General features: G+C 42.7%; 1 protein-coding gene across 1 annotated transcript in view; it reads left to right on the top strand.

Moving 5' to 3' along the window:
- The first annotated feature begins 664 nt into the window (after positions 1 to 664).
- FER1L6 (fer-1 like family member 6) overlaps positions 665 to 26,429 on the top strand; it is a 110,728-nt gene continuing 84,963 nt past the window's right edge. The window contains exons 1-12 of the mRNA XM_044247084.1: positions 665 to 741; positions 4,657 to 4,777; positions 6,068 to 6,122; positions 6,219 to 6,350; positions 9,309 to 9,371; positions 13,282 to 13,360; positions 14,544 to 14,700; positions 15,366 to 15,552; positions 17,224 to 17,416; positions 18,923 to 19,275; positions 24,332 to 24,440; positions 25,197 to 25,380. Coding sequence (XP_044103019.1) covers positions 666 to 741; positions 4,657 to 4,777; positions 6,068 to 6,122; positions 6,219 to 6,350; positions 9,309 to 9,371; positions 13,282 to 13,360; positions 14,544 to 14,700; positions 15,366 to 15,552; positions 17,224 to 17,416; positions 18,923 to 19,275; positions 24,332 to 24,440; positions 25,197 to 25,380 — 1,709 coding nt within the window. The 5' untranslated portion in view covers position 665. The remainder of the gene's footprint in view (positions 742 to 4,656; positions 4,778 to 6,067; positions 6,123 to 6,218; positions 6,351 to 9,308; positions 9,372 to 13,281; positions 13,361 to 14,543; positions 14,701 to 15,365; positions 15,553 to 17,223; positions 17,417 to 18,922; positions 19,276 to 24,331; positions 24,441 to 25,196; positions 25,381 to 26,429) is intronic.

Genomic DNA, 26,429 nt, shown 5'->3' with positions numbered 1-26,429 from the left:
CTAATAATGCCAACAATAATAGTAGCTGATATTCTGGGAACACATCATGTGTGTGCTGAGCTCTGTCCTGGTGGTGGGACCCCAGTGAGTCCGTGGGTCTCTTGACCTTGAAATGTTCTGGGACCTTGGCTCTGGAGATTGTGTTCACTCTGCTCAGGGTAACCTGCTCAGCCATCCAATGGTTAAAGCCTGGGTTCCTGTGGTCCTGATTCTCAGAGCTGTGTGACCTCAGAAACAGCAACTACCCTCTCTGGGCCTTGTCTTCTCATCTATAAGATGGGTAAGAGAGGGTTGCTGTGATGATTAGGTGATGTCATTCACTTGAGTACCTGGTACAGGTAAGTGAGGAGAAACAGCAAAATACCAGCTGGGTCTCTTCATAGTCCCATTTAAGTTCTGGGTGGACCCATGATTTCTGGTGGGGCTTCATGGTTTCTGCAAATGTAGACTTGTCTGAAGACCTTGTTGGGTCACCCTGACACTGGTGTTTTGGTCCCCATCCCCATCCCCAGGGTGGAAGAGGAGGCTGATCAGCTTCCAGGATAACTCAGGGTGTGTGTATGTGTGTGTGTGTGTGTGTGTGTGTGTGTGTCCTCAGATGTCTGAATGACTCGACGTTACTATTACAGTGTTATTTAGTTTTTCTTCTTCTTTTCAGAAAGGGGATGTTTGGGCTCAAGTTGAAGAAGAAGAAGAAGAAAGCAGAGACGGGGCTAATCCTAGCCAATAAGGCTGCCCAAGGTAAGGCTTTTGGGGGTGAGGGAAATGCACTGCCCTGCAGCCTACAGGTCTCACGGAGCTGAGCCCTCCAGGCTGAGAATGGAACTCTCCCTCCATGGGAGCAAGGTGGGACGTGTGCTGCCTGCTGGGTCTTCAGGCCCTGCTGCTCTCGCAGGAATGGCATCCATCCCAAGGCTGCTGGTCACCTGGTCTCTGGGCCAACTAGGGTGGGGTGGACACCTGCTGGGCCGTGGAAGAGGACCCCAGGGAGAGGCTGCGGCAAGGTTCAACTCCTGTTTCTGTCCTGATTTGCTCCCTGGCCCAGGAATCTCAACACATCTGTGATTCTCAGTTTCTCCCTCTGTGAAGTGGGCACCATGGCGGCTGCCGGGCTGGCCTCACATGCCTTGAAGAGGATCGAATGAGAATTTAAAAATAAGAGTGAGGACAGCAACTGCTACAGGAGAGGCTTATTTATTGTCTCATTCGACCCTGCCATCATCCTACCAACGGGTGTTGCTATTTACAACAGGTTTACAAAGAAGGTAGTAGAGATGCAGAGAGAGAAAGTCAAATGTGGGAGCTGCTGAGTTTGCAGGGCACAGTGGAAAACGAAAATGCAAAGCCATTGTTAAGAAATTATGAAGTTTCTGGAGGGCAACAGCAGAGGATTGGGCGAAGTGTGATGAGGTCCTTCAGATCATAGGACCCTGTGTGGCTGCACAAACCTCAGAATCTGTCCTGAGACTGGGAACACAGAGCCACGAAGCAGTGAGTGGGATTGGGATGTCAGTCGGGCTGTCTGAGATTGCGTCCTCCGAATAGACCGTTCGCTTCTTCAAAAGAGCAAACGAATCCCCAAGGTACAGTGTGAAGTGTGCCAGTGGGGCCATGGAGCAAGCCATTTCCAAAATGGAGCAAGCCATTTCCAAACCAAAATGGTGCAGTGGGTCTGCTTTATCTTCACCCTTCTTGCCTCCTTGGGGGGGCCTCCTTCACCCTTCACTGCTGCCCCCTGGGGGTGTCCTGTCGCTTCATGTGCCTCTCCCCCAGCTCACTTCCTGCCCTCACATATAACCGACAGTGGAAATCTATACAAACTCATTCAAACCAAAGTGTTGGTAATAACAATGAAGTCATCCTTGGATGGGATGAGAGGCATTTTAAGTGGGGACAGGGCTTTAAGCTGCTGACCAGGGAGTAGGTGGAAAAGGCTTTTAGGTCTTTTCTGGTATCCTTGAAATTAGGACCCTGCAGTAGGTCCCAGGGCACAAGGTTGAATAAGCCAGTCCCTTACTTTTGGGAACTTATGAAAAATAATATTTAGGACACATTTAATAAGTCCCTGCTGCTTTTTAGTTGACATGCATCGTTCATGAGTCTAAAACGTAGGTTCCTTTGCATCTGTTTTACAAGAGGTGCAGAGAGGTTAAGTACTTGCCCAAAGTTGCAAGAGCTAAGAATTGGAGAAACTGGCTCCCCAGCAGAAGTCATTCTTATACAAGAGCCTGGGTTTTCCTACTCCATGGGTCAACCTCCAGGTAGCGGCCGCTACTGACTACACTGGGGAGGAAAGAGCAAGCTGGTGGAGATTTAGGGCAGCCAACCTGAGCCATTTCAGAGAAGCTGGCTCCCCTGGCTCATTCTAATTAGAGTCTTTAGCCCACAAAGCAAACAGGGTAGAGAGGTACCAGGCCCCTCCTAGAAAGCAAATAGCATTCATGCTGCTGGCCAGGGGCTTGCTCCGTGGGAGACTGATAAAACAAAGTCCATAGAACTGAGGCTACTCTGGTGTCTCATTTTTTTTGGCCTGGTCTGGGAAGTTAGGGCTTTTCTGGATGAAGTGTTTGAAGATTCTCCAAGTCAGTGCCTCTCATATCCTTGTATTTGAGGCCTAGAGTGGCTCTGTCTTAATTTCATAAAATTCCAATGATCCTAACCTATCCATTAATTAGTCACCCAATGAAATTACCGAGTCCCTCCCATGATCAGGCGTTCTTTCATTTCCTCAACAAATGCTAATGGATGGTCTGCTGCGTGCTGGGTCCTGTGCTAGACTCTGGTATAGAACGGTGCATTTGAGTAGGGGAGAGGGAGGATAGCCCTGTGTAGGACTCTTCTGTTTGCCTTTCTAAATCAGTTCTCCACCCTTTTCCAGCTGTTCTGGGTCCCAGGAGGCTGACCTGTATTGATGCAGAAGCCAGGTCCCTTTCCAGTGGGATGCCCCAGCAGGAAGTCTGAGGAAGGGGGGAGTGTGAGCTTGGATCCAGTGGCTGGATGTGTCCCTAAACTGAACAGTTGTAGGGAAGCTGACTCGGTCTGACTTCCTCTCCTTCCAGGTTCTGGTAACTGCTCTCTTGCTTTATTTTGGGGTCTCCAAGCACAAACAACTTGGCTGCCTTGAGCCCCAGATAGCTGCACAACTTTTTGTGATTTTCCTGTACACACACCTTTGTACAAAAAAGTCTTCAAATCATTCTGTTCTGAGAGAGGGGGATGGGCAAGCCTCTTTTATCTACTGAGACCTGAGGAGGTAACTGCATTACAGGTTGAGAAGAGGGCTATAAAGAAAATAGACAGTAGAAATATAACACCTCTGTGAGGTAGGTAACGTTGGCCTTGCCTGGCTTTATAGATGAGGAAAACAGGGCTGAGAAGTTAAGTGACTTGCCCCAAATCATGATGTTAGGAAGTGGCAGAGCTGGGATTTCTACCAAACCTTTAGACTCAGGGTTTTGAACTACACCACGCAGTCTCTTTGGTTTTTGCCAAAAATTTGGCTAAGAAGTGGTTCTTAATCTTTGCTACACATGAGAATCACCTGGGGAGTTTTGTTTTTTTTTTTTTTTTTTTAAATGGACATCCAGGCGACATCCCAGATAACTATATCAGAAGCCCTCTGTGGGGGAAGAGGCGGTCTGAAGAATATGTTTACTATCCATTCATTTAAATTTTCTAGACACTCATTTCATTTCCTGTGGCTGCTGTAACAAATGACCACACACTGGGTGGCTTAAAATAACCCACACTAATTTTCTCATAGTAATGGAGGCGGGAAATTCACAGTCAGTATCTCCGGGCCGAAATAAAAATATTGGCAGGGCCCCACCCCCTCGGGAGTATCTGATTTCTGCCTCTTCCATCTTCCGGTGGTTGTGGTGGGGTCTGGCCCATCTCTGCCTTGTGATCCCATTGCATTCTTCTGTTCTCCTCTGCCTCCTTCTTTTAATGATACATATGATTGCAGCTAGGACCCACCTGTATAATAAGGGATAATCTCCATTGCAAAATCCTTAACTTAATCAAAGACCCCTTTTCCAAGTAACATTTACAGGTTCCAGGGACTAGGACTTGAGGTCTTTGGAGTCTATAATTCAACCGATGACACCTTTCTACTCAAAATAGGCCCTTAGACAGCAGGAACAGGCTTACCTGGGTCATTGTTATTAGAAATACAGAGTCTTGGGCTCCATCCCAGACCCACCGAATCAGAATCTACATTTCAAAGCTCCTCAGGTGATTCTTATGCACATTAAATTTTACTGAGGAGGTTCAGAGGGAATACATGACTTGTCTGAAGGTCCACTGTGGCAAGGTCGTGACTTGAAATCACGTCTTTCAATTCAAATCTCGGTTTCTTTCCATAATGCCATGCATATAAATCTACTCTTTTTTTGGAAACAGAAGATGAATATATATATATATATATATATATATATATATATATATATATATATATTTTTTTTTTTTTTTTTTTTTTTTTTTAGAAAAATTAAGGTATGTGCCTTTCTTTTATGTTAAGCTTCATGCTGCAGGGACTGTCTTATAGCTGCCTTGTCCACCTCATGGTGATTGGCATAGTGCGGGGACAGCTGAGGCTCAGACCACCACTGTGTATCCTAATAGACAGTTTTCTTCCTTTGTTTGCTTCTCTAGATGGCCAAAGTGAAGCCGAGGCACCACAGGAGGGGCCTTCTCAGCAGGAAGGACCGGGAGGAGATTCGATTAATGATCATGAATCTGTCATTCCTATTCCTGCAGCTCCTCCAAAGAGAAGGTAAAGTGTTGGTGCAGGCAGTCAGCACACATTTGCTGAACACCTCCCGTGTGCAGGTACCTCTACAGGTTCTGGGAAAAAGAGAATGATACCTGATCACTGTCTGCAAGGAGCCAAAGTTCTAAGACAGGAAGACAGAGGTCTGTATCTACTTCTTATCCTCTATGGCAGTGCTGGCCTCTTGATACCAGTCAGCTGTCAGCAGGCCAGGCGCCCAGCTCTATCAACTTCTGGCCTTCAATCCCCTGAGTTAAGGCCTACTATGCCTCATAATTCAGGAATGTCAGCAACAACAGGAGACAGACTCAGAAGGTGTCCCTCACCTGTTCTTTAATACATCAAGGTGTCAGATCTCTTAGCTTTGTTGTTATCCCCAGTGTTTATGCTACCCAACAAAAAGTCAGAACAAATTGGTCTTCTGCGTGTGATTTGCCGTTATCAGTTAATAATAATCCCAAACTCAGAGGCTTAATAGAAAAATGTAATATTGTGTATGAATCTGTGAGTTAGTTGGTTGGTCTTACTGGTTCTAGAGAGTTAGGCATCCATCACTCATGTGTATGTGGCCATTTGGTAACACTGTTGATTTTGGTTGGAGGGTTGGCTAGTGGTAGGCTGATCTGGGATTGCTTCAGTTGGACCGCTGAGCTCTCCTCCATATGGCATTAGATCCTCTAGCAGGCTAGTCCAAGTTTATTCCAGTAGTGGTGATGGCAGAGTTCCAAGAGAGGGAAGATGGAGTGGAAGTACACAAAGTCTTTTGAGCCTGGGCTTGGAATTAGCAAAAGTCATTTCTGCTGCATTCTGTTGGCCAGTGCAAGTCACAAGTCCAGCCCATGTAAGAATGAGAGACTACAAGGTACAAGGCAAAAGAGCATGGATCCAAGGAGTCGAATACTTGGGGCTATCAATGCCTTCAGTTTACCATGTTTGTTTATGTCGATTTCTTAGTCATGGTAATTCCTCATACACTCCCTTCTATTTCTGCTCAGAATTCTTACTATCAGTAGAACAAATTAGTCATATCATTCACTTGTGGCAATTACTTCATGTGGTAAAGACCATTATTATTAGTTCCAATTTTAGGATGGAGAAACTGAGTCATAGAGAAATTAAGTCACTTGCTCATTTACATTTATCTCTTCCAGAGACAGAGAAAGAATATGTGATACAGCATAGGTATCACATGTGTGGACTTAGATGTACCTGGGAAAATATTATCATGGCTTATGGATCTTAAAGTGTGTTCTTACTTAATGAAACAAATATGTTAAAACTTTCTTTTAATAGATCAAAACTGTTGACTAAGATCCATGATGGGGAGGTCAGGTCCCAAAATTATCAAGTAAGTGAATAACTCCTCCTGCCCAGCCTGACCCAGTTATTCTTCTGTGAATGAACAGCAAGGTCTAGAGTGCATACATGTTGTTTTGTGTTGTAGATTGCCATCACCATCACTGAGGCCCGCCAGCTGGTGGGTGAGAACATTGATCCAGTTGTGATCATTGAAGTGGGGGAAGAGAAGAAACAAAGCACAGTGAAGGAAGGAACCAACAGTCCATTTTACAATGAAGTAAGTCATAGAGGTGACCAGCATCTTCTCCACCACGCTACCTCTGTTGTCATCTGTAGGAATGGTAGCTAAATAGAAAAGCTGTGTCCCTCCTCACTGCTTCCCATCACTCATCAAGGCCTGGCAAGCTCTCTGAGCCTCCTTACAAACAACCCTCTAGAGTCTCACCAAAAAGATGATGAAAAGGTGTGGGGAGGAATTCCTGATCATATTAAATTCATTGCCCTATTTTCAATATACCCTTTTTCTTATTTCTCATATGCTCACCATCCATTATAAGTTGTGGTTTTACATTAAATAAATGTATTGAGTGCAGTTATAAAGAAGATAAACATCTTTTTCATGAAAGAGACACTAGAAATTTATTTATTAATTTTGAAATAGGCACATTGCAGTGGAAAGTAAAGCAGATGTATTTTTCTAAGGAGTGCAAAGATTGTGATGATCAAAGAGAGAAATCTCTAAATTTTATACACACTAAATTCCTTTTTAAATAAAAAATAACATTTAAAAATGGTAAAAGATACAAAGAGTATTAAATGATATATGATGAAAAACATATGTCCCTCTGATCTTTGATCCCTAAGCTGGCATCCCTCCCAACTCATTCTCACCAAACATTTGTGTATCCTTCCAGAGACATCCTAGACATATACAATATGCAAACAAATACTGTAACCAAATGATAGCATTCTATCCACACTGTCTTGGACCTTGATCTTTTCATAAAACAATGTATCTTAGAGATTAGTCTGTATCAATACATATAGTTCAAACTCATTTTCCCCTCATTGGTTTAGTTTCCCATTGCATTGATACACCATAATTTACTAAACCAGTCCATTCTTTCATTGATGGATATTAATTTTTTTCAGGTTTGGGCTACTACTTACAATAATATTAATGTGGCATAACTGGGACAAAGAATATGTGTATTGAAAATTTTGATATCACTAAATTGCCCTCCAAAGAAGTAACAACTTACACTCCAACTAATAGTGTACAAGAATGCTTGTTTCTCTATAGGCACTTAGACACTGTGAATTATCAAAAAATGCAGAAAACTCTTAATTATTTCCCTAATGGGAATAATAATTGAAAAGGGAGTCCATAAGAAATGAAATCAACAGAAAATAACCAAATCCCATTTGAGCTGTTAACTCCCTGCTTCGTTATCCATCACTCCTGTCTTTGAGGCTCTTACTGTGAGATTTTTTTCCTTCCCATCCTACCCTCATCTCTATAACAACTTTTAGCATGGGTGTGACGTGAAAAAAATGTATGAAAATGTTTTAAAACTACAAAGCTCTACAGGTTTGTTAAATGATATAATTAGTATTTTCTTTATGCATACAAGTCTTGGATCTAAATGATACAAAACTGGGCCTGTGTATCATCAGTCGACAAGTAAAAACACAGAAGTTGAACTGAAAACTTTTATTATAGCTTTTGACTCTAATTTTCAAGCCCAAGGCCCACCAGATGTTGAAGGAACCCATTATTAGGGACTGGGGAATATTTTCCAGCCAGAAAAATGTGTGTGGCTCAAAGGTCTAGCGAACCTGTGTGAGGTAATTGAGTTTGAAATGTGAAACTGAGCAGAAAGCAATAAACACTGGAACTAATTTATTGGTCCAAGGAACTCACAGCATTTCATCTATCAGGACAAGGTATTTCATGTGTTTTCCATATAAAAGAAATTCTGAACAACACAACTCTTTAAAAGTTTGAACATATATATGAAAAACTTCCTGAAATGTCATGGTATTTTCCAATTTTCTTAAACAGAAGACATTGAATGTAACGTGGCCTGTCCTTAATCTCCAGGGACTGCCAGTTTGAAGGTTTTTTTTTATTATGATGTATGATGGTATCTTTCGATTTCTACATTTTGGTTTTTCTGCGTTGCCCTTTAAAAGCAGGCTGTGAGCAGTTGGTTCTCCTTTTCCGTTGCTGTCCTGTTCATCTCTAAGGTCCTTTCATTATTCCTCCACCTGGAAGCTCAAAACAAACATTCTACAAAGCAACTTCCTGGTCCTGCCTTCTCCACCGCTACCAGTCCCCAAAAGACACAACCCACAGCAAAACACCACTCCATTGTTCTATATCTTAGGAGAATATAGCCTCACATTGGGAGTTACGGGGTAAAGTTCAAATGGTGAAACTTCTAGTACTTGAAGCCCTCATGTGATGACTTCTGGAGAAGTAGAACCTTGCTCTCAGGCTCAGCAGTAACCAGCGGTCTGAATCCAGGCATGTCTTTTAAATCCTTTGGTCTTCAGTCTCTTATCTGTACACTATAGAGACTGGCCTAGAGAGTTTCTTCCAACTCTAATTTCAATCACTTTCTTAAAATTAGAAGCCCTCCTTGTCCATAATTTCTTCTCATTCTCTTTCTGGTTATTCTTGAGAATGTCCACAAAGATGTTTGAAACTGAAACGTGCTGAGAAAATGAGATTTTAACTAGATTCACCCCAAAATAAAACCATGCTGAGATATGATTTTCACTCATCGTTATTTATAGGCCAAAAAATCAAGAGAATTGATAATATCAAGGGTTGTTAGGGGTATAGAGAAATGGCTTTTTTGTTTGCTGCCAATGAGAATGTAAAATGGCTTGGCCCCTTTGGAAAGAAATTTCATATTATCTACTAGATATTTACATGCCCATAAGCCATGACCTGATAATTGCACATTTTATGTCCGTTTTAGAGGAAAATTCACGTATATCCTGTGCAGAAATGAAGATGACAGAATTTTTTTTTCATTTGAAAAAAAACTGGAAGGAATGTAGGTTACCCTAAATAAGGGATGACCTGTTGGTTGATGATGCATCCATGCCACTGAGGACCATGCAGCATTTGGTTAAAATGATAGAAATCTATGACTAGTCCAATAATAAAGCTCTTAGATGCAAGCCTGGAATTTATGGTCAGAATTAACTTTCTGTTTTTTAGTACTTTGTCTTTGATTTCATTGGACCCCAACTGCATCTTTTTGACAAGATCATCAAAATCTCAGTAAGTATATCATTGGTGATGAAGTGGTGGTGGGGGGGTGGGAGAAATTCTAAGTTTTAGGAACTCTCTAGAACAGCTCAGCCTGCTTAGAGGTGAATAGGTCTGGGAGGGTGAGTGTGAGATGGTGAGTTCAAAACCAACAGATAGAACATGAAATAACTAGTGTGGAAGAATTTGGGAAGGAAAATCTCCTCAAGGAAACCTGTGCTTCCTGAAAACAAGTTATAAGCCACTCTCAAGCCACCATGAATTGAATTGTAGAGTTTACTAATGTGGGAATTTGCAGCATATGCTTCAACTGCCATCTTGACAGATTGCCATTTTGAGTTGATTTATTTCTTTTTATGAGATGAGTTGTTAGTGTTTCTCTCTTGGGACGGTATTCACACTAATGATAATTAATCACGCTGCTAACCCCCTCCTCGTTGGTAATGAATAGAGAAGTAGGAAAAGGCATCAGGAAGGAACCAAATATGTCAGTAATGCTGATCAGAAAATGTGATTTGGAGCAAGTGGTTTCCATTTGGCCTCTTCATAGCTGCCTCTGAGTGTAGACCTTAGGACCTGTTCATGGGGGTTGTGTCTGCTGCACAAACCCTTCCTCAGCTCCACGGGTGAATTCCTGTCTCCATAGATCATGTCTGAACAGTAGAGACAGAGAAGCTTCTTGGTCTAGCCAGACACCTTATCCAGGTGGCCCACCACATGGAGGACAGGAATGGGATGGGAGAGTGCCCATGCAAAAGTACCTGCCCAAAAGAGAGAGAATGGGGGCCAGAAAGGATTGATGCCAGCCTCACATCACTCAGTTAAGGGACAGACAGACTGGTGGGTGACAGACTGCATTTATCTCACCAGTCTTGGAAATCACTGCTTCTCCCATGAAGCGGTTAGCATGGCTCTGCATGCCTGAGTGAGGCCAAGTGAGTGGTGGAAGGGTACGTGCTCTCCTCCTAATGGTTCTGAAAGGACGGACTCCATACTTTATGTGCCAGTGCAAGACATGTGGAGAATGAGGAAATGTTTTCCTCAGCAGTGACACCAACTCTAATTAGAATTTTGAAGATGGCAAAACTTGTCTTGGAGACTTCCTTGCTTGTCCTTACCATCCACCTAACTCTAGAATATATATTACATTATATTTATTATATTATACTTATATATTTTACATTATATATGTACGTAATAATATAAATATAACATAGTATATATAGGCCCTGCATTAAGTCTTAGGTAATAGTGGAATTACTATATTCTCTTGATCGGGGCACTTGAAGAATGTGACTCTTGAAGAATGAAAAGTTATCAAGAATCAAAATTCTTGGGGCGCCTGGGTGGTTCAGTGGGTTAAAGCCTCTGCCTTCGGCTCAGGTCATTATCCCAGGGTCCTGGGATCGAGACCCTGCATCGGGCTCTCTGCTCAGCAGTGAGCCTGCTTTCTCCTTTCTCTCTCTGCCTGCCTCTCTGCCTACTTGTGATCTCTCTCAAATAAATAAAATCTTTAAAAAAAAAAGAATCAAAATTCTTAAAAAAAAAATAAGAGCCTTTATTTATTTATCTAAATTTTCATAGAGAGAGGGAGAGCATGAGTGGGGAGGGGCAGGGAGAGAGGGAGAGAATCTTAAGTAGACAACTGGAGCCCATTGTGGAGTTTGATCTCAGAACCCTGAGATCATGACCTGAGCTGAAACCAAGAGTCAGATGCTTGACTGAGGGAGCCACCCAGGTGCCCCAAGCCAGACATTCTTAATTTGAATCTCAGGCCTGATGACAAGTGGTGCAAAAGATACTTCGGGTCCCAGGGCATTGCCTAGGAATTTGTTACATTGCATAGCTCTGGCAACCACCTGTTTGGGAGATCAGCAGTGTAGCTGGGTCCTGAGGAACTGTCTAGATTTCAGACAAACAATTAACAGCTAGATGTTTATACCATAGCATAGACAAGGGTCATGACTCTCTGTGGGACAGTGGATTTTCAGACCGAGGACCAAAGCTGGTATTGCTATTTTTCTTTCCCTAACTTGGAAGAAGAGAATACTTTGGGCTCCTCAAATGACTCTTAGGGACAGAGATCAAAGATTTTAAAGGGAAAATTCCCTTTGGAGGGGAGTGTTTAATATAAGTTTTCTGGTAGTCCATGAGCTAGAAGTCAATGTGCCCAAAATAAATTCAACATGAGAGAAGAAGGGGGCGGGCGCAGTAAGCAGATGCTATTGGGATAGCCAGGCTGTAGTAGACCATGGTGGTGCCAAAGACCATCTTTCCTTGCCAGTGACCCCAGGCATGCAGGGCCCCCAGCACTCTGTGTGTGGAATTCCTTGAAGTCCCTAGAATCCAATGTGTGCCCACAGCAGGGTATCTGGCACTCAGACTGGTGGATGGATTATTTGAGGAGGTCTCCTGTGTTATTTAAAGACCCATGTGGGCTCTTATGTCCCATTGTGCCGACAGGGACCCAGATGACTTTGATCTGAGAAGAGAGCATGAGTCAGGCTTATGTTCTTGCTGGGGCCTTTGGGACGCCATGGTAGCAACTGCAATCATGGGGAGGTTTGGAGTGAGCTTTGTATGTGTGGCCTTGAATAACTCCTCCCCTTGAGCCAAGCTGTCCTTACTTGCCCTCAGTTCTCTTAACTCCCTTGCAAAGTTTGGGCAAGGTAGTAAATGTAGAAAGGGAGACTGGAAGATCGTCATTTCTTCATTTCCTGAAGTCAGTTGAATTTATTTTCATTAGTTGCCTCCACCAAAAGAAGCTGTTTAGAAACCCCAAAAGTCTTCCATTCACCCATCATTTGATTAGTTAATCATTCATTAATTCATTGAATGTTTACTGAACACCTATTATGAACAAGGCCATGCATGTGGTGGGTAGAAGAAAGTAGGAAACTGTTTTTGATTCAAGGAACTCACAGAATGTCATAGAAGGAATCCCAGAGACCCTCTGGTGTAACAACACAGCTGGTACGGGAACCCCTGTCACCACCTCTATGACATGGGGTTTTTGGTGTACTGCTTGGTTAAATCCAGTGATGGATAGTCACTATCTCTAGAAAAGCCCACTCGTTGCTGGGAAGTTCTATTATAAAACCTGTCCTTGTAGTGAGATGTGTCTCTCTTCCTGTGACTTGGGATCCACATGGGGAACTTATTCCCTCTTGTACACAGTGGTGTTTCCAAGATTGGAAAATACTTCAGTTACAATCACTCCTCCTCCACAGTTAAAGGCTGAACTACTCCTGCTCCTTCAGCAGTCTCTCATCAGTGTGCCTTCTGAACCCCAGGCCAGCTCTGCTGCTTTCTTTTCAAACTTCCTCATCTTGATAGCCCTGCATTAAATTGTGTTGCTGTCACCAGCCCGGCCCTCTGCTGCTGACTTCTGATCAGATAAAATATTGAGGATGACCCTTCCTTTGTTCTGACTATTGTGCATGTCCCAAACTTCTCAGAGCACTATGTGGCGGGTTCTCTGAGTAAGTTGTGAGCAGAGTATGGTGGAAGTTTAGGAGAGAAAAGAGACTTTCAGCTGTGGTGGATAAGGAAAGACTGCTTGGAGGAGGCAACATTTGTTCTAGGCAGTGAAAGATGGGTAGATTTTCAGTAGACAGAGATGGGTGTTAAAAGGTAGGCTGTACCAGAGCTCAATCTGGTTTAAAAAGATACTTTTTAGAGAGTGAGATTTGTTAGGTATCCTTCAATAGCTGAAAACCTCCTAGGAGGGAGAGGTCCAGGTGAGATGCTCTGGATGCCCTTTTCACTTGATGACCAAATGTCATTATGCTCCAGAGAAGAGTGAAGTCCTGACGAGTGTCAAGGTCTAGAATCCTCACTGAGGTGTCATGAACCCATTTCACAGACTGATCTTCAAAGAGAAATCTGTTGCACCTGGACTCACTGCTCCATCTCTCCTTAGGTCTTTCACCACAAGCTGATAGGCAGCATACTGATCGGCTCCTTCAAAGTAGACCTGGGGACTGTGTACAACCAGCCGGGTAAGGAAGCATTGCTTCCCAATCTCTCCCTTACTTACCTCCTACTTTGCCACACCTGATGGTCAACTCATTCATGTGCCCATCTGCTGACCCACTCACTCAATTACACAGTTGGAACAACCCTGGCCCTTTCCTGCAACATTTACAATCTGATGACAACATTCTCTTTCATGTTTTCCTCCCCCAACAAATTCTGTCTATAATTCAGAGCTGTGATGATGTAGGACACAGGCAGTAAAGGTGGCATAGGAATTACACATATGGACTCTGGAGCCAGATAGCTTGGCTTCAAATTCCACCCTGCTCTTTCCTGGTTGTGCAACTTTGGGCAAATGACGACTCAGCTTCTTCATCAGAGAAAATGAAGATAAAATAGTACCTCCTTTCCAGGGTTGTTGGAAGATTAAGTTGATATATAAAGAACCTAGCTCAGAGTAATGGCTGTGGCATGCCATATAAGGTTTTGCTGTATAATTCTTATTATCTGTGATTTATAGGAAAGTGAAACTCAGAGAAGGCAGGTAATTCGTCCAAGGTCAGGAGCTGATAAGTAAGAAGGCCGTCAACAGATCTAGATTTTCTCATGAGAGGTCCCTTCTCTTCAAAGCAACTTCAACTCGCACGAGTCCAGGGGGCCAGCCCCTGGGTATATCAGAGTGCAGTGGGTGGGGCTAATAAGGCCCTGTGGGGAACAGGAACACTTACAGCCCACATGAAAGGCACAGTGGCCCCTCAGCTCCCATATTTCCTGCTAACACATGGAACTGTGCATTCTGTTTTGGAAGAACTAACAGCTTTTTTTAAAAGTTAAGCCAGAGGTCTAGATTTTCTAAGAGCTTTTAAAGTTTGGACTGACAGTATACACCAAACAAAAAGATGCATGAGCCCCATTTACAGTCTGCAAAAGAATATGTGAATTCTCTACTCCGTTAATGTTCTCCTAGCCTATCCAAGCTAAGAAACTGTTAGGCAATTAGCACTGAGTGGAAGGCTTTCCAAATACCTGTGGCAGGTTGGAGAAGACAGACAAGAGGGTGGGAACAAAAAGAAATGGGGAAGAAGAGGAGGCAGGATGAGGTTGGGAATACTGGAAAGAGCCACCTCCAGGGGTGTTGGACAGGACTGGCTGCACTAGCTGAGTCCAGCTGTGCAGAGGATCTGAGCTGTCAGGACGCTTTTACAGGTCATCAGTTCTGTGACAAGTGGGCCCTACTCACAGACCCTGGTGACATCAGGACTGGCACGAAGGGGTACCTGAAGTGTGACATCAGCGTGACTGGGAAAGGCGACATCTTGAAGACCAACCCCAAAACTCCCGATGCTGAGGAACAAATAGAAAAGTGAGACAAGGCCCATCCAGGGTCATGCAAGAGAAATGATATGTCCCAGGTTCCATCTCTCTTTCCTCCCTCTCCCTCCCTTTCCTTGTGGGCACATGAGAACTGCCAAATTCTTGGCTTGTCTACCTGGGATTCTGCTCTATCAGAGGCACCAAGGGAGACAGGTTGTCCTTGTCCTAGAAGCTGACCTCCCAAAGGCTAGTGACAAGATTTATCCAAGGTGTCACTAGCCTTTGGGAGGTCGGCTTCTAGGACAAGTACAACCTGTCTCCCTATAATAACCCAAAATAGATAAGCTGTTCCTCAGTTTATCCTATTTATCTGAATTTGGCTGATTTTTCTTTGAAGGAATTATCATTTCAACCAGCGGTTTGTGAAATGGGAAGACTTAATGTTCTTTTTCAAAGTGCAGAGTGAGACATGGTGTTTATTCTATAATTCAAAGACTCAAAGGAATTAGCATTCATTCTGTTCATACTCTTTGCTGCCATTTACACCGCAAAGAAAACTCATTTTAGCATTGAATCCTGATCTTTTCAGTTTTTTCTTCTACATCAGGGTCCTTCTTTCTGTCTCTAAACTGCTTCTACCTTTTCTCTCTTCTTCTAAGTGAGAGTTTTTGTTTGTTTGTTTGTTTTGTTTTTTGTTTTTTGTTCTCCCTCAAGGAACCTTTTGATCCCTCAAGGGTTTCCATCAGAGAGACCCTGGGCCAGATTCTACGTGAGACTGTACAAAGCAGAGGGGTTGCCCAAAATGAACTCCAGCATCATGGCAAACGTCACAAAAGCATTTGTGGGTGACAACAAGGACCTCGTGGACCCCTTCGTGGAGGTGTCCTTTGCTGGGCAGGTGGTAAGGAATGTCGTCATCACCAACAGCAAACCAGGGCCCAAACTCTGCTCTTTACCTAGGACATTTCTAATCAAATGAAATAAATCAAAATAAAAATTAGGAAGTGCCTTAAGAGAGAAAGCTTGTCACAAAATGTGTTGAGTCACATGGCAGGACAGTGGGTGTGGTGGTGACCCACTCACTGTCCATTTAAGATCATGGAGAGGGGCTATGGGGTATTGCCGATTTAGGACCCAGGCAGATAGACCTCCTTCCTTACCTCTGATTAATTTTCTGAGCTGTTACTCAGTCCCCAGACTCCATAACATCGCTACCTGCCTCCCAATCTGCTCCCCATTCTCTGCAGGTAGTCCTTGTCCTGCATAAGTCTAGACATCTCTGTTCCCTGTTGTTCCCTGCTCAAGAGCCATTGAAAGTACCAGGGCCTGGACACATGGTTTCAGCTTAAACCTGGTTGGCTGGACTTTGAAGCTTTGGCTGACACACATGTTGTCTCTGCCCTCACAGTATATGCTACTTGAACTCCTCCTCTTGGCAGGGTGAACACTGTAGCATTTTTTACTTGGATCCCTTAAGTCATATAGGACATCATTTCCATTTTCTGACAAGGAAGCTGAGGTCCAGAAGGGAGAAGTGATTTGCATCAGGTCCTAGTTTTATAAGATACAAACTCAGGTCTAACTATATCGGCTTCATTCCTGGAGATGCATGGAATAATTCATATTCAAAACAGGCAGGTTGGCCTTTTCCCACCCCCCTGTGATTATGAGAACTTCCTGAGGGCAGGACCCATCAATTACTCACATTGTCCCTGAAGCCTGGCATGGTGTCTGGTGCAGAGTAGGATGTTAGTACACAGTATTCCTCCCTTATCTGTGGTTTTGCTTGACATGGTTTCAGTTACTCGTGACCTACCATGGCCTGAAATTATTAAATGGGAAATTCCAGAAATAAACAATTGATGGCTTTTAAATTGCACACCATTCCAAATGGCAGGATGAAATCTTGGTTTATCCTGCTCCATCCTACCCAGATGTGATTCATCCCTTTATCCAGCAAGTCGGCCCTGACTACGGTCAGTCACTTAGCCACCTGGGTTATCGGGTACACTATGATGCTATGGCAGTATCTGTGTTCAAATCACCCTCATTTTACTTAAGAATGTCCCCTAGATGTAGGAGGAGTGATCCTGGCAATTCAAATACACCAAAGAGAAGCAGTGTTTCCTTTAAGTGGAAAGGTAAAAGTTCTCAGTAAGAAAGGGAAAGAAATTGTAGGCTGAGATTGCTAAGATCTATGATAACATTTATTACAGTATTGTTTTAACTTTTCTGTATTATTGTTGGTAATCTCTTACTGTGCCTTATTCATAACTTATACTTTATCATAGGTATGTATGTATAGGAAAAAAACATAGTATATATAAGGTTCAGCACTATCCACAGGTTCAGGTATCCAGTAGGATCTTGGGATGCATTCCCTGTGGATAAGGGGGAGGGGCTACTGTAGTGTTCCTGGGTGCAACAGTTTCCATGGGTGTTGGGTGGAAGCAGGTTCATTATTTTTGGCAGCTTACTTTATATTTCCTGGTTTGAAGAGTTTTCTTCAGTCAATTCAGAGGGCCTCTTTCCTTTCTTTTGATGGCTTACACCTCGCTGGCTTTGTTTTTAGGGGCGAACCACAGTGCAGAAGAACTGTGCTGATCCTGTGTGGCACGAACAGGTGGTCTTCAAGGAAATGTTTCCTCCTTTGTGTCGGAGGGTGAAAATTCAGGTGTGGGACGAAGGCAGCATGAATGATGTAGCTCTGGCCACCCATTTCATCGACCTGAAGAAAATCTCTAATGAACAGGATGGAGACAAAGGTAAAGCCTCATGTGTCTGACTTGGAAATGGGGTCACAAAACGATTGATTGGAAGCCCTCCTTTTCATAACAAAAGGAGTGGAGCAGGCAGAGCGTTAGGCATTTCCATGTTCTATGTGGTTTGTGCTTTTGGTTGGTTCAGGGCAGTAGCTGAAGGCTGGCTGTGGGAGCCAAAAAGCTTGGTCCTGGTCCCAGGAGTTCCATGAGCATCACAGTGTGTCCTTGAGGTAGTCACTCACCATCTCTGGGCCTTAGGTTTCGTAAATGAAAAATGAAGAGTTTAGATTAGATCAGACATTGATAGACTATGGTCCACGGGCTACAACCAGCTGGCTAAATACATGTGTATGGCTCACAAGCGAAGAATGGGTTTTACACATTTAAATAGTCCAGAAGATGTTGTGCCCCCAACTCACTGTTAGAAGCACATGACTGTTGCAGGAAGGTGCTGTTGGCTACACACTCAGAGAGCCAGGGAGGAAATGAGGAGTCCCAGCGAATCCGCCGGTCACGGGAGAGAGCTTTACTCTTTCTTTACCTGCAAAACCTAAATTAGCAGGTGATAGCTTTCTAAATATCCCAACAAACCCCCACCTCCTTAAAATCCCAAGGCAATCTTTCTCTGCACCACAAATCGGTGTTAATTGATTAATATATTTATGCATATATATGTGTATGTATGTATATATAATTTATATCAAAGTGTTTGCTGAAGCAGAGATTTACGTATTTTTATGCCTCTCACAGCATGACACCACAAAAAGACCTCCATAAATACCTACTGTTTAAGTCTGCCTATTATAGAAGGGTTTGCCACAGGATTGCTTTACGCAGAACTCACACCATCTTCGGAATATTCCAACTTTATGTAAACATGTTTACTCCAGCTTTTCAGCAACATCTTGATGGTGTTCAAAGAAATGTATAAAATATTTTTGAAAATTAGACATCACGAGCCATAAAATCTTTTTATCCCCTTTAACCTGGATCTCTCCTTCTTAAAATTGACTCTCCTTTGGGACAGAATCTTTCTCTTTCTGCCAGACCTCTCTCCATGCCTCCTCAGCCTGTTATTTGTTCTTGCTGCGTAAGGTAAATCTGCTTAGCACTTATAATGTAAATATTTACTTGTTTAATGTTTGTTTCTGCTTCATTCTCCGCTGGGCTCCATGTTTAGTGTCTAGCTTAGTGCCTGGCATGTGTCAGGACCCAATGAACATGGGTTGAATAACTGAACAGACAAGGATGCATGTTGGCACTGGTAGTATCATGACAGCTGTGAAAAAGTATAAACGTGTGCATGCCAGAAGGACTTGTCAGAAAGAAATACAGTAAAGGTAGCAAAGTGGCAATTGTGGCTCTTCTGGGGATGGGATACTCTGTAAATATTTTCTCTTGTCTTTTTTGTATATTTTACATTTTAAATGAATGTGCACAATTTTCATAAAGCAAGAAATAATCAACTTGGAAACATCAAGGGGCAACTAAAATGTGGGGCTTTTACAGGCTTTCTACCAACCTTCGGACCTGCCTGGATTAACCTGTACGGTTCACCGAGGAACCACAGTCTGATGGACGACTACCAGGAACTGAATGAAGGCTTTGGAGAAGGCGTGTCATTCAGGGGCAGAATCCTGGTGGAAATTGCTGTGGAGATCCTCTCGGGAGGGCCGCAGGAATCTAAATTTTCCAAGGCACTCAAGGAGCTCAAATTGTCTTCAAAGGACAAAGACTCCAAATCTTCCAAAAGCTCCAGTAAAGACAAGAGTGACAAAACTGATGATGGAAAATCCCAGCAGGTTTCAGACAAGACCAACTCAACAGAGGTAGAGGTGGAACCTTTCGATGTGCCCCCCCAGGTAGGTCTGAGCCCTGCTCCACAACCCCTGCAAGGTGAGCCCAGGGTGAAGTTTGCTACCTTCACCTGCCACCCCTGCTCCCACAGGCTCCCAAAGGCATGCACAGGTCTCACTCTCCCTTCATAAAGTGTGTTGGCTCAGCCCTACATTCTGGGCCAATCCACTGCCTCTTCGGGGCACATCACAGCCATCTGCTCATGATCAATCCCTCCAGGGTTCCCCCAAACACGGAATCCCATGAGAATCAAGGTGAAAGGGAATTAAAAGTGTTCTGGGATAGCTGGTGAAAGTGGAGATGGGGGGATGGGCTGAGCTCTATCTGTGGTCTGATTTTGTTGAACTTTGTTAGCCTAGCATATGCTCTGGATGTGAGGTAATGTGGGATGAGGGATGAAGAAGAGGAAGAGTGAGTGCTGAGCTAGGATGAAAGAAATTGAGAAACCCATTTCCCTGCCTAAGAAATCACAATTCAAAGAATGCCTATTACTCAACATAAAACACATTTGCATTTTTCTAGCCTGGCTCTGTATGAGGAGAAAGAGATCTGGGTCTCCAAGAGGAATACAAACTGAATATCCCCTTAACTGTCTGATTGTTTATTTGAGAGAAAGAAAGAGTGGAGGGGTGAGGAGGGGCAGAAAGAAAGAGTGGAGGGGTGAGGAGGGGCAGAGGAGGGAGAGCAAGCTTCACACTCAGTGCCCGATGTGGGACTCGATCTCATGACCCTCAGATCATGGCCTGAGCTGATATCAAGAGTTAGAAGTTCAACTGGCTGAGCCACCCAGTTTTAGTTTACTCATCAACAAAATGGGGTAGTAATAGTCTCTTTGTCATAGTCATCTCCTGGGTAAATGAGGGATTGCCTGTAAAATGATCGATAGGGTTCTTTGCATGGTAGGCCAGCAGTACATTTGCTGTTACTGTGACCAGTGTTTATGATTTGTTCAGAGCTCACCACCCTGTTTTTTGGACCTACTTTGGATATTTTGTGGACCTCCCTAGCTCTCCCCTATGAACTTGTCTATTGGGAAATATTCTCTGGAAATGTGTATTGTCAGTTTCTTGTTAGAAGACATTGCTTTGATGTGATTGTATTTATGTGTATTTTTTCAGAATATATGCCAGCTTTGGAAATGATATAAGGTACTATGGGTAACTTAAGTATCCACCTATGCTGATATCCAATTGTATCTGATTCTATAGTAATCTTTCCTACTGTTGAGACTGGCCATTCTTTTCTAGACAGGAATTACCAAGAAAGGCCCAATAGAAGATTTTCTTTATTTTTTTTTATGGTTATCAAATTGTTTTTTTTATTTTTTAAATTTTTTATAAACATATATTTTTATCCCCAGGGGTACAGGTCTGTGAATCGCCAGGTTTACACACTTCACAGCACTCACCAAAGCACATACCCTCCCCAATGTCCATAACCCCACCCCACTTCTCCCAACCTCCCTCCCCCCAGCAACCCTCAGTTTGTTTTGTGAGATTAAGAGTCACTTATGGTTTGTCTCCCTCCCAATCCCATCTTGTTTCATTTATTCTCCTACCTAATAGAAGATTTTCTTAATCCACATCAGTATTTTCAAGATATTTTGCAATGGCCATCTTAAAAATAATTCTAGCAGAAAGCAATGGTAGCTTGGAATTTATGTAGAGTGTACATTTTTTACAAGTCCAAGAGCCCATCATGGTTCTTGGGTAGAAGGTATTAGGAGTGGGAAAATTCAGGTCATATTCAAATCCTTATTTCTCCTTCCTCTCTTTGTCTTGGCTTCTCGTTTGGGTCAGTTTCTTGCTGGGTTTATTAGTTATCTATTGCTATATAACTATTACCCCTAAATTTAGCAACTTTTTTCTGTGTGTGAGGAATTTGGGAATACCTAGCTTGGTGGTTCTGGCTCAGAATTTTTCATAAGGTTTCAATCAAGATGTTGGTAGGGGTTGCAGCCATCTGACAGCTTGACTGGAACTGTGGGATCCACTTCCAAGATGGCACACTCAGGGCTGTTAAAAGGAAGTTTTGGTTCCTCATGGACCTTTTGGAAGACAAAGTTCCACATGGACTCTTCCCTAGGCTTCTTAGGATCTTTATGGCAGTTGGCATCCCCCTGAGTGGACTGGGTGATCCAAGAGAGAACAAAGCAGAAATGTCAATATCTTTTATGACCAAACCTATAGAAGTCACTCACTGATATTTATGACACATTCTAATTGTTAGAAACAAGTCACTAAGCCCAGCCCACCCTGAAAGGGGAGAGAAATTAGGCTTCATCTTTTGAGTGCGGGGTGTCCAAGGATTTGTGGACATATTTTCTACCTTCTCCAGAGCCTCTACAGCTTCAGACATGGCAATATTTCTTCTTGCAGAATCTTCTTTTTTAGCTCTCCAGGGTCCTGAGCTCTTATCTCCCTTGCTGCAGCCATGCTCTCATTGCATACCTGGACAAATGAGATCCCATGACATTGGCTTGTCCAGCTCACCCTTATTACCACCATCAAAGGTTATTTCCCTATGCCAAGCTTTCACAGAGCATAACTAATCTAATAGATGTGTTCATTTTCAAATTCTGGGAACATGTATTGACTAGCTTCTTTTTTTTTAAACATCATCCTCAATATTGGTAGGAATACAAACAGAGTTTGACTCCATGGGAATTATGATATAGAAGGGGAGGTGAGACATACAAAATAAATATACAGGAAGTAAAAAGTGATACATGCAATAGGAAGCTACAGATAAAATACTAATATTTTATGGAGTAAATGAAGTATAACAATTAAAATGTTGGGCTCTCAAGTAAGACAGCTGGATTTTAGAGGTAGCAGTTGTTACTGCCCAGCCTCTGGAGAAACATTGCCTCTGAATTTTGGGGCAAATGACTTAAGCTCCTTATGCTTATTTCCAATAATCATTTCTACTTGATGGGCTCACAGTGAGGATTTAATGAATTAATACATGCAAAGTGCTAAGAACAGAGCCTGGTACATAATAAATACTCAATAAACATTAGGCACTTTTAATAATTTTGGACAGGTATTTTAATCTTTCACAGACTACTTGTCCTCATCTTTAAACAGATAAAATAAAAAGCATCCCCCTCCTAGGGTGATAATGAGAATTACATGAGATAATGTAGGAAAAGGTCTTAATACCACATCTGACACATAGTAAGTACTCAGTAAACATGTCCATCATCATTACTCAAATTCAGGAACTCAAAGTATGCTTTCAAAAGAAAGCTATTTGAGTTAGACCTGAAGGATGGACAGGATTAAGATATGAATTCTACCTGTTGAAATACTTGCCATGACTACCATTCTTGTGGTATTTTTATGTGTAGGCTTTATACAAGGTGTTCCATGTGGATGATCTCATTATTCCCCCCTGTAAGCCCTATGACAATGTTTATTTCACAGAGAGGGAAAGTGACAACCAGAGAGTGGACATGACTTGCCTAAAGTCAACCAGCTAGGAAGTAGCAGAATTGGGATTTGAAGAAAAATTTATGTGGCTAGGAGTCTGCCATTTTTCTTCCAGGCTACATGGCCTGTATTCCCATCAGGTCTTCAAATGGTTTTTAACCTCCTCCCAGAGAGTAAACTTGACCCCAGAACGGCAAGATAAGTGGATTATTTACAGCCAATACATACAGTGGCAGCAGGTGGGAGGGCTGTGTGCTCTGTGACTAAGATCCAGAACTGGGTCCCCACCCTTTCCAACATTTTCTGGTCAATAGAAACATTTCCTGCTGATGCCAACAGCAAGGAGGCCCCTGTGTGAAGGAAAGCTCACCTTTCTGAGACCTGTTGTCTCTCGAAGTGACAGGGTTCAGGGCTCTTGATTGAATGGGGCTCTTCAGCTCTAAATCTGCAACTGTTTATTTTCCTTAGATGAACCTTATTGCTTTTTCCATGGAATTTAATCAGTCCAACTGTGAAGCCAGGAAGTGCAGACTGTATGGCAGCTCATTCAACCTCTTTGTTCAGAAATGTGATGCTGTGTCAGTGTCTCAGCTATATCTACTTCCTACAACCTGTTCCACATCAACAGGAGTCATCTACAAACAGTTGTGGGTGTGTTGGGATGGTTCCTGTCTTGTGACCTGTCATGGTCCGGTCTTCCACACTGTAGTTTTTCTTGAGAGGGAAGACTTGGTGGAGCCCAAGACTGAAATCTTGGCTGACTTTAACTTGCTATGTGACCTGCAGAAGCCCCTTAATCTCTCTGAGCTTTAGTTTATTCAGGTAGAAGGAAGATGGAGCACGTGAACACCATGGCCATTTTCAGTGTAAAAACAGATGTGATCCTGGGACCCTCCACGTGCTTATAGCTCGTCCTGGATGCACTGGGTGGGCTGATGCTCACACAAGTGCCTAGCCCTTCTGTCTCTTTTATCCAGGCTCATGTTATTTCAGGAAGTGTTATTTCAGGAAGTCTTTGAGCAGCACCAAGGTGTTGGGTTAACACGTGGTTGAGTTCAAAGAGCCCTGGTCTGTGGTCAGAATACTTGGGAAATTTAATAAACTCAACCTTAAGTTTAATTTCCTCAGCTTCTTCACCTGTAAAATGGGAATGATCCAAATTTCAACCTCTTGGGGTTGGGGAGGAACAAACATAATGTATGTGACCATCCTGTATAATTTGTAAAAACAATGTAAGTGTTTGATCCTATGATTCTCTGTTTTCTAAATGGCTGCTCACTTGAAAGTGATTCCAAACCTGTGTTTTACCAATAGTACTATAGAAGATACACATGCCAACCTTTGTCTTCAAAATTTAAAAAAAAAAGCAGATTTTAATTGCAAGGTAGAAGCTCAGAAGGTTGAGCTTACATCATTCTAGATAGTTGGCTCAATTTTGATTTGTAATTTGTAGGTCCTGGTTTCTGCCTACCTGATGAGTGGGGAAATGATGTTCCCTTTCAGGCTGACACTGAAATTCAAATGCTTACAAATCACTCTGGACTAGTTCACATCACTAATTCAGCTTCCTGGTAATAAAATAAAAAATTAGAGCCAGACCTGTCTAAATATTTTTTTCTTTCTATAGATTATACCAGAAAAATGTGAGGAATTTTTACTTTTTGGAGCATTTTTTGAAGCTACCATGATTGACCGGAAGATTGGAGACAAACCCATTAGCTTTGAAGTTTCTATCGGTAAGTGCAAACAAGCACGGTGCTTGGTACAGGACATTGGCTTTATATCTGTTTCTTGAGTGAATGTGTTATTGTATTACATAGAAATAGTAGCATTCTGGCAGAGGTTTGCACCTCAGAAAGAAATGACTAGTTCTTTGTTTCCTCTAGTGTCAATATGAAGGGATAGATTTATTTTCATGCTAAAAAAGGATTAAGAGTATAGTTTGGATTTAGAAAGACTTGGATTACTAATCCTAATTCCTTTACTCCTAGGCTCTTGATTTCTCTGGGTCTTAGTTTCTTTAACTATGTACTAGGCATAGCAATAACTCTTCATAAAGCTATTGCAAGAGTGTAATGAGTTAATCCATGAGAAGTTCTGTGCACATTGAGGGTGCTGTTATTGTAACTCCTGATGATCTTCCTGTGGTGATGTACAGCTGGGAAAATCTTTCCAGGAAAGAGCATTCCATCAGAGAAGGTCTTAATTCCCATCAGGAGGGTGTCCTTCCAAGGAGCAGAAGCAAGTGGAGATGGAATCCAATTAGTTTTTGACTTACGTAGTTTTTACTAAAGAGAACATAAGATGGATGTAGATGATGACTCACCATCATTGTTAATCTTATTTCTTTGGTCTGATCATCACACTTCCTACCTTCATACTGAGATCTTATTTCTCTGTCCTGGGAGGATATGACCTTGGATCTTTATGCCACGTAGCCTGATTCTGCTTTTTGACATCTGACCTCTCTCCCCTTGCTACCATCTCTATAGGTAATTTTGGGAACCTGCTTGATGGAGGGTCCCATTATGGGAGTAAGAAGAAGCCAGCTGAATCAGCTGAAGAAGACAGCCTTCCACTCCTGCATGAAGGAGAAGGGGACGCAGCCCACAATGTTGCCTTCCCTATGGTCTCCACCACTCACCCAGAGAAGCCACTTGTGACAGAAGGGAACAGGTAGGAAGTACAGTAGGGGAGATCGCCAGGGTTCCGACAATAGGAGTCTGATCTGTTCCTGGAACTGTTTGAAAGTTCTTCCCTAAAACCAGAAACATCATTTTTTTAATCTTAGTTACGGGAGAAAGGCACGAGCAGGGACATCATGGTCATTGCCACTCTACTGAATCTTTTTTTTTTTTAACTTTTTAAAAAATTTTATTTTATTTTTTCAGTGTTCCAAGATTCATTGTTTATGTACCACATCCAGTGCTCCATGTAATACATGCCCTCCTTAATACTCACCACCAGGCTCACCCAACCTCCCACCACACTCCATTCCAAAACCCTCAGTTTGTTTCTCAGAGTCCTCAGTGTCTCATGGTTCATCTCCCCCTCTGATTTCCCCCAATTCACTTTTCCTTTCCTTCTCCTAATGTCCTCCATGTTATTCCTTATGCTCCACAAGTAAGAGAAACCATATGATAATTGACTTTCTCTGCTTGACTTATTTCACTCAGCATAATCTCCTCCAGTCCCATCCATGTTGATACAAAAGTTGGGTATTCATCCTTTCTGATGGAGGCATAATACTCCATTGTACATATGGACCATATCTTCTTTATCCATTCATCCATTGATGGGCATCTTGGCTCTTTCCACAGTTTGGCAATTGTGGCCATTGATGCTATGAACATTGGGGTACATATGGCCCTTCTTTTCAGTACAGTTGTATCTTTGGGGTAAATACTCAGTAGTGCAATTTAAGGGTCATAGGGTAGCTCTATTTTTAATTTCTAAAGGAATCTCCACACTGTTTTCTCAAATGGCTGCACCAACTTGCATTCCCACCAACAGCGTAAGAGGGTTCCCCTTTCTCTACATCCTCTCCAACACTTGTGTTTAACTGTCTTGTTAATTTTGGTCATTCTAACTGGTGTAAGGTGGTATCTCAATGTGTTTTTTTTTTCAATTTATTTATTTTCAGAAAAACAGTATTCATTATTTTTTCACCACACCTAGTGCTCCATGCAATCTGTGCCCTCTATAATACCCACCACCCGGTACCC

Source organism: Neovison vison, chromosome 4 (assembly GCF_020171115.1).
Source record: "Neovison vison isolate M4711 chromosome 4, ASM_NN_V1, whole genome shotgun sequence".
NCBI classification, from domain to species: domain Eukaryota; kingdom Metazoa; phylum Chordata; class Mammalia; order Carnivora; family Mustelidae; genus Neogale; species Neogale vison.
This window is presented reverse-complemented; position numbering and strand designations above follow the sequence as displayed.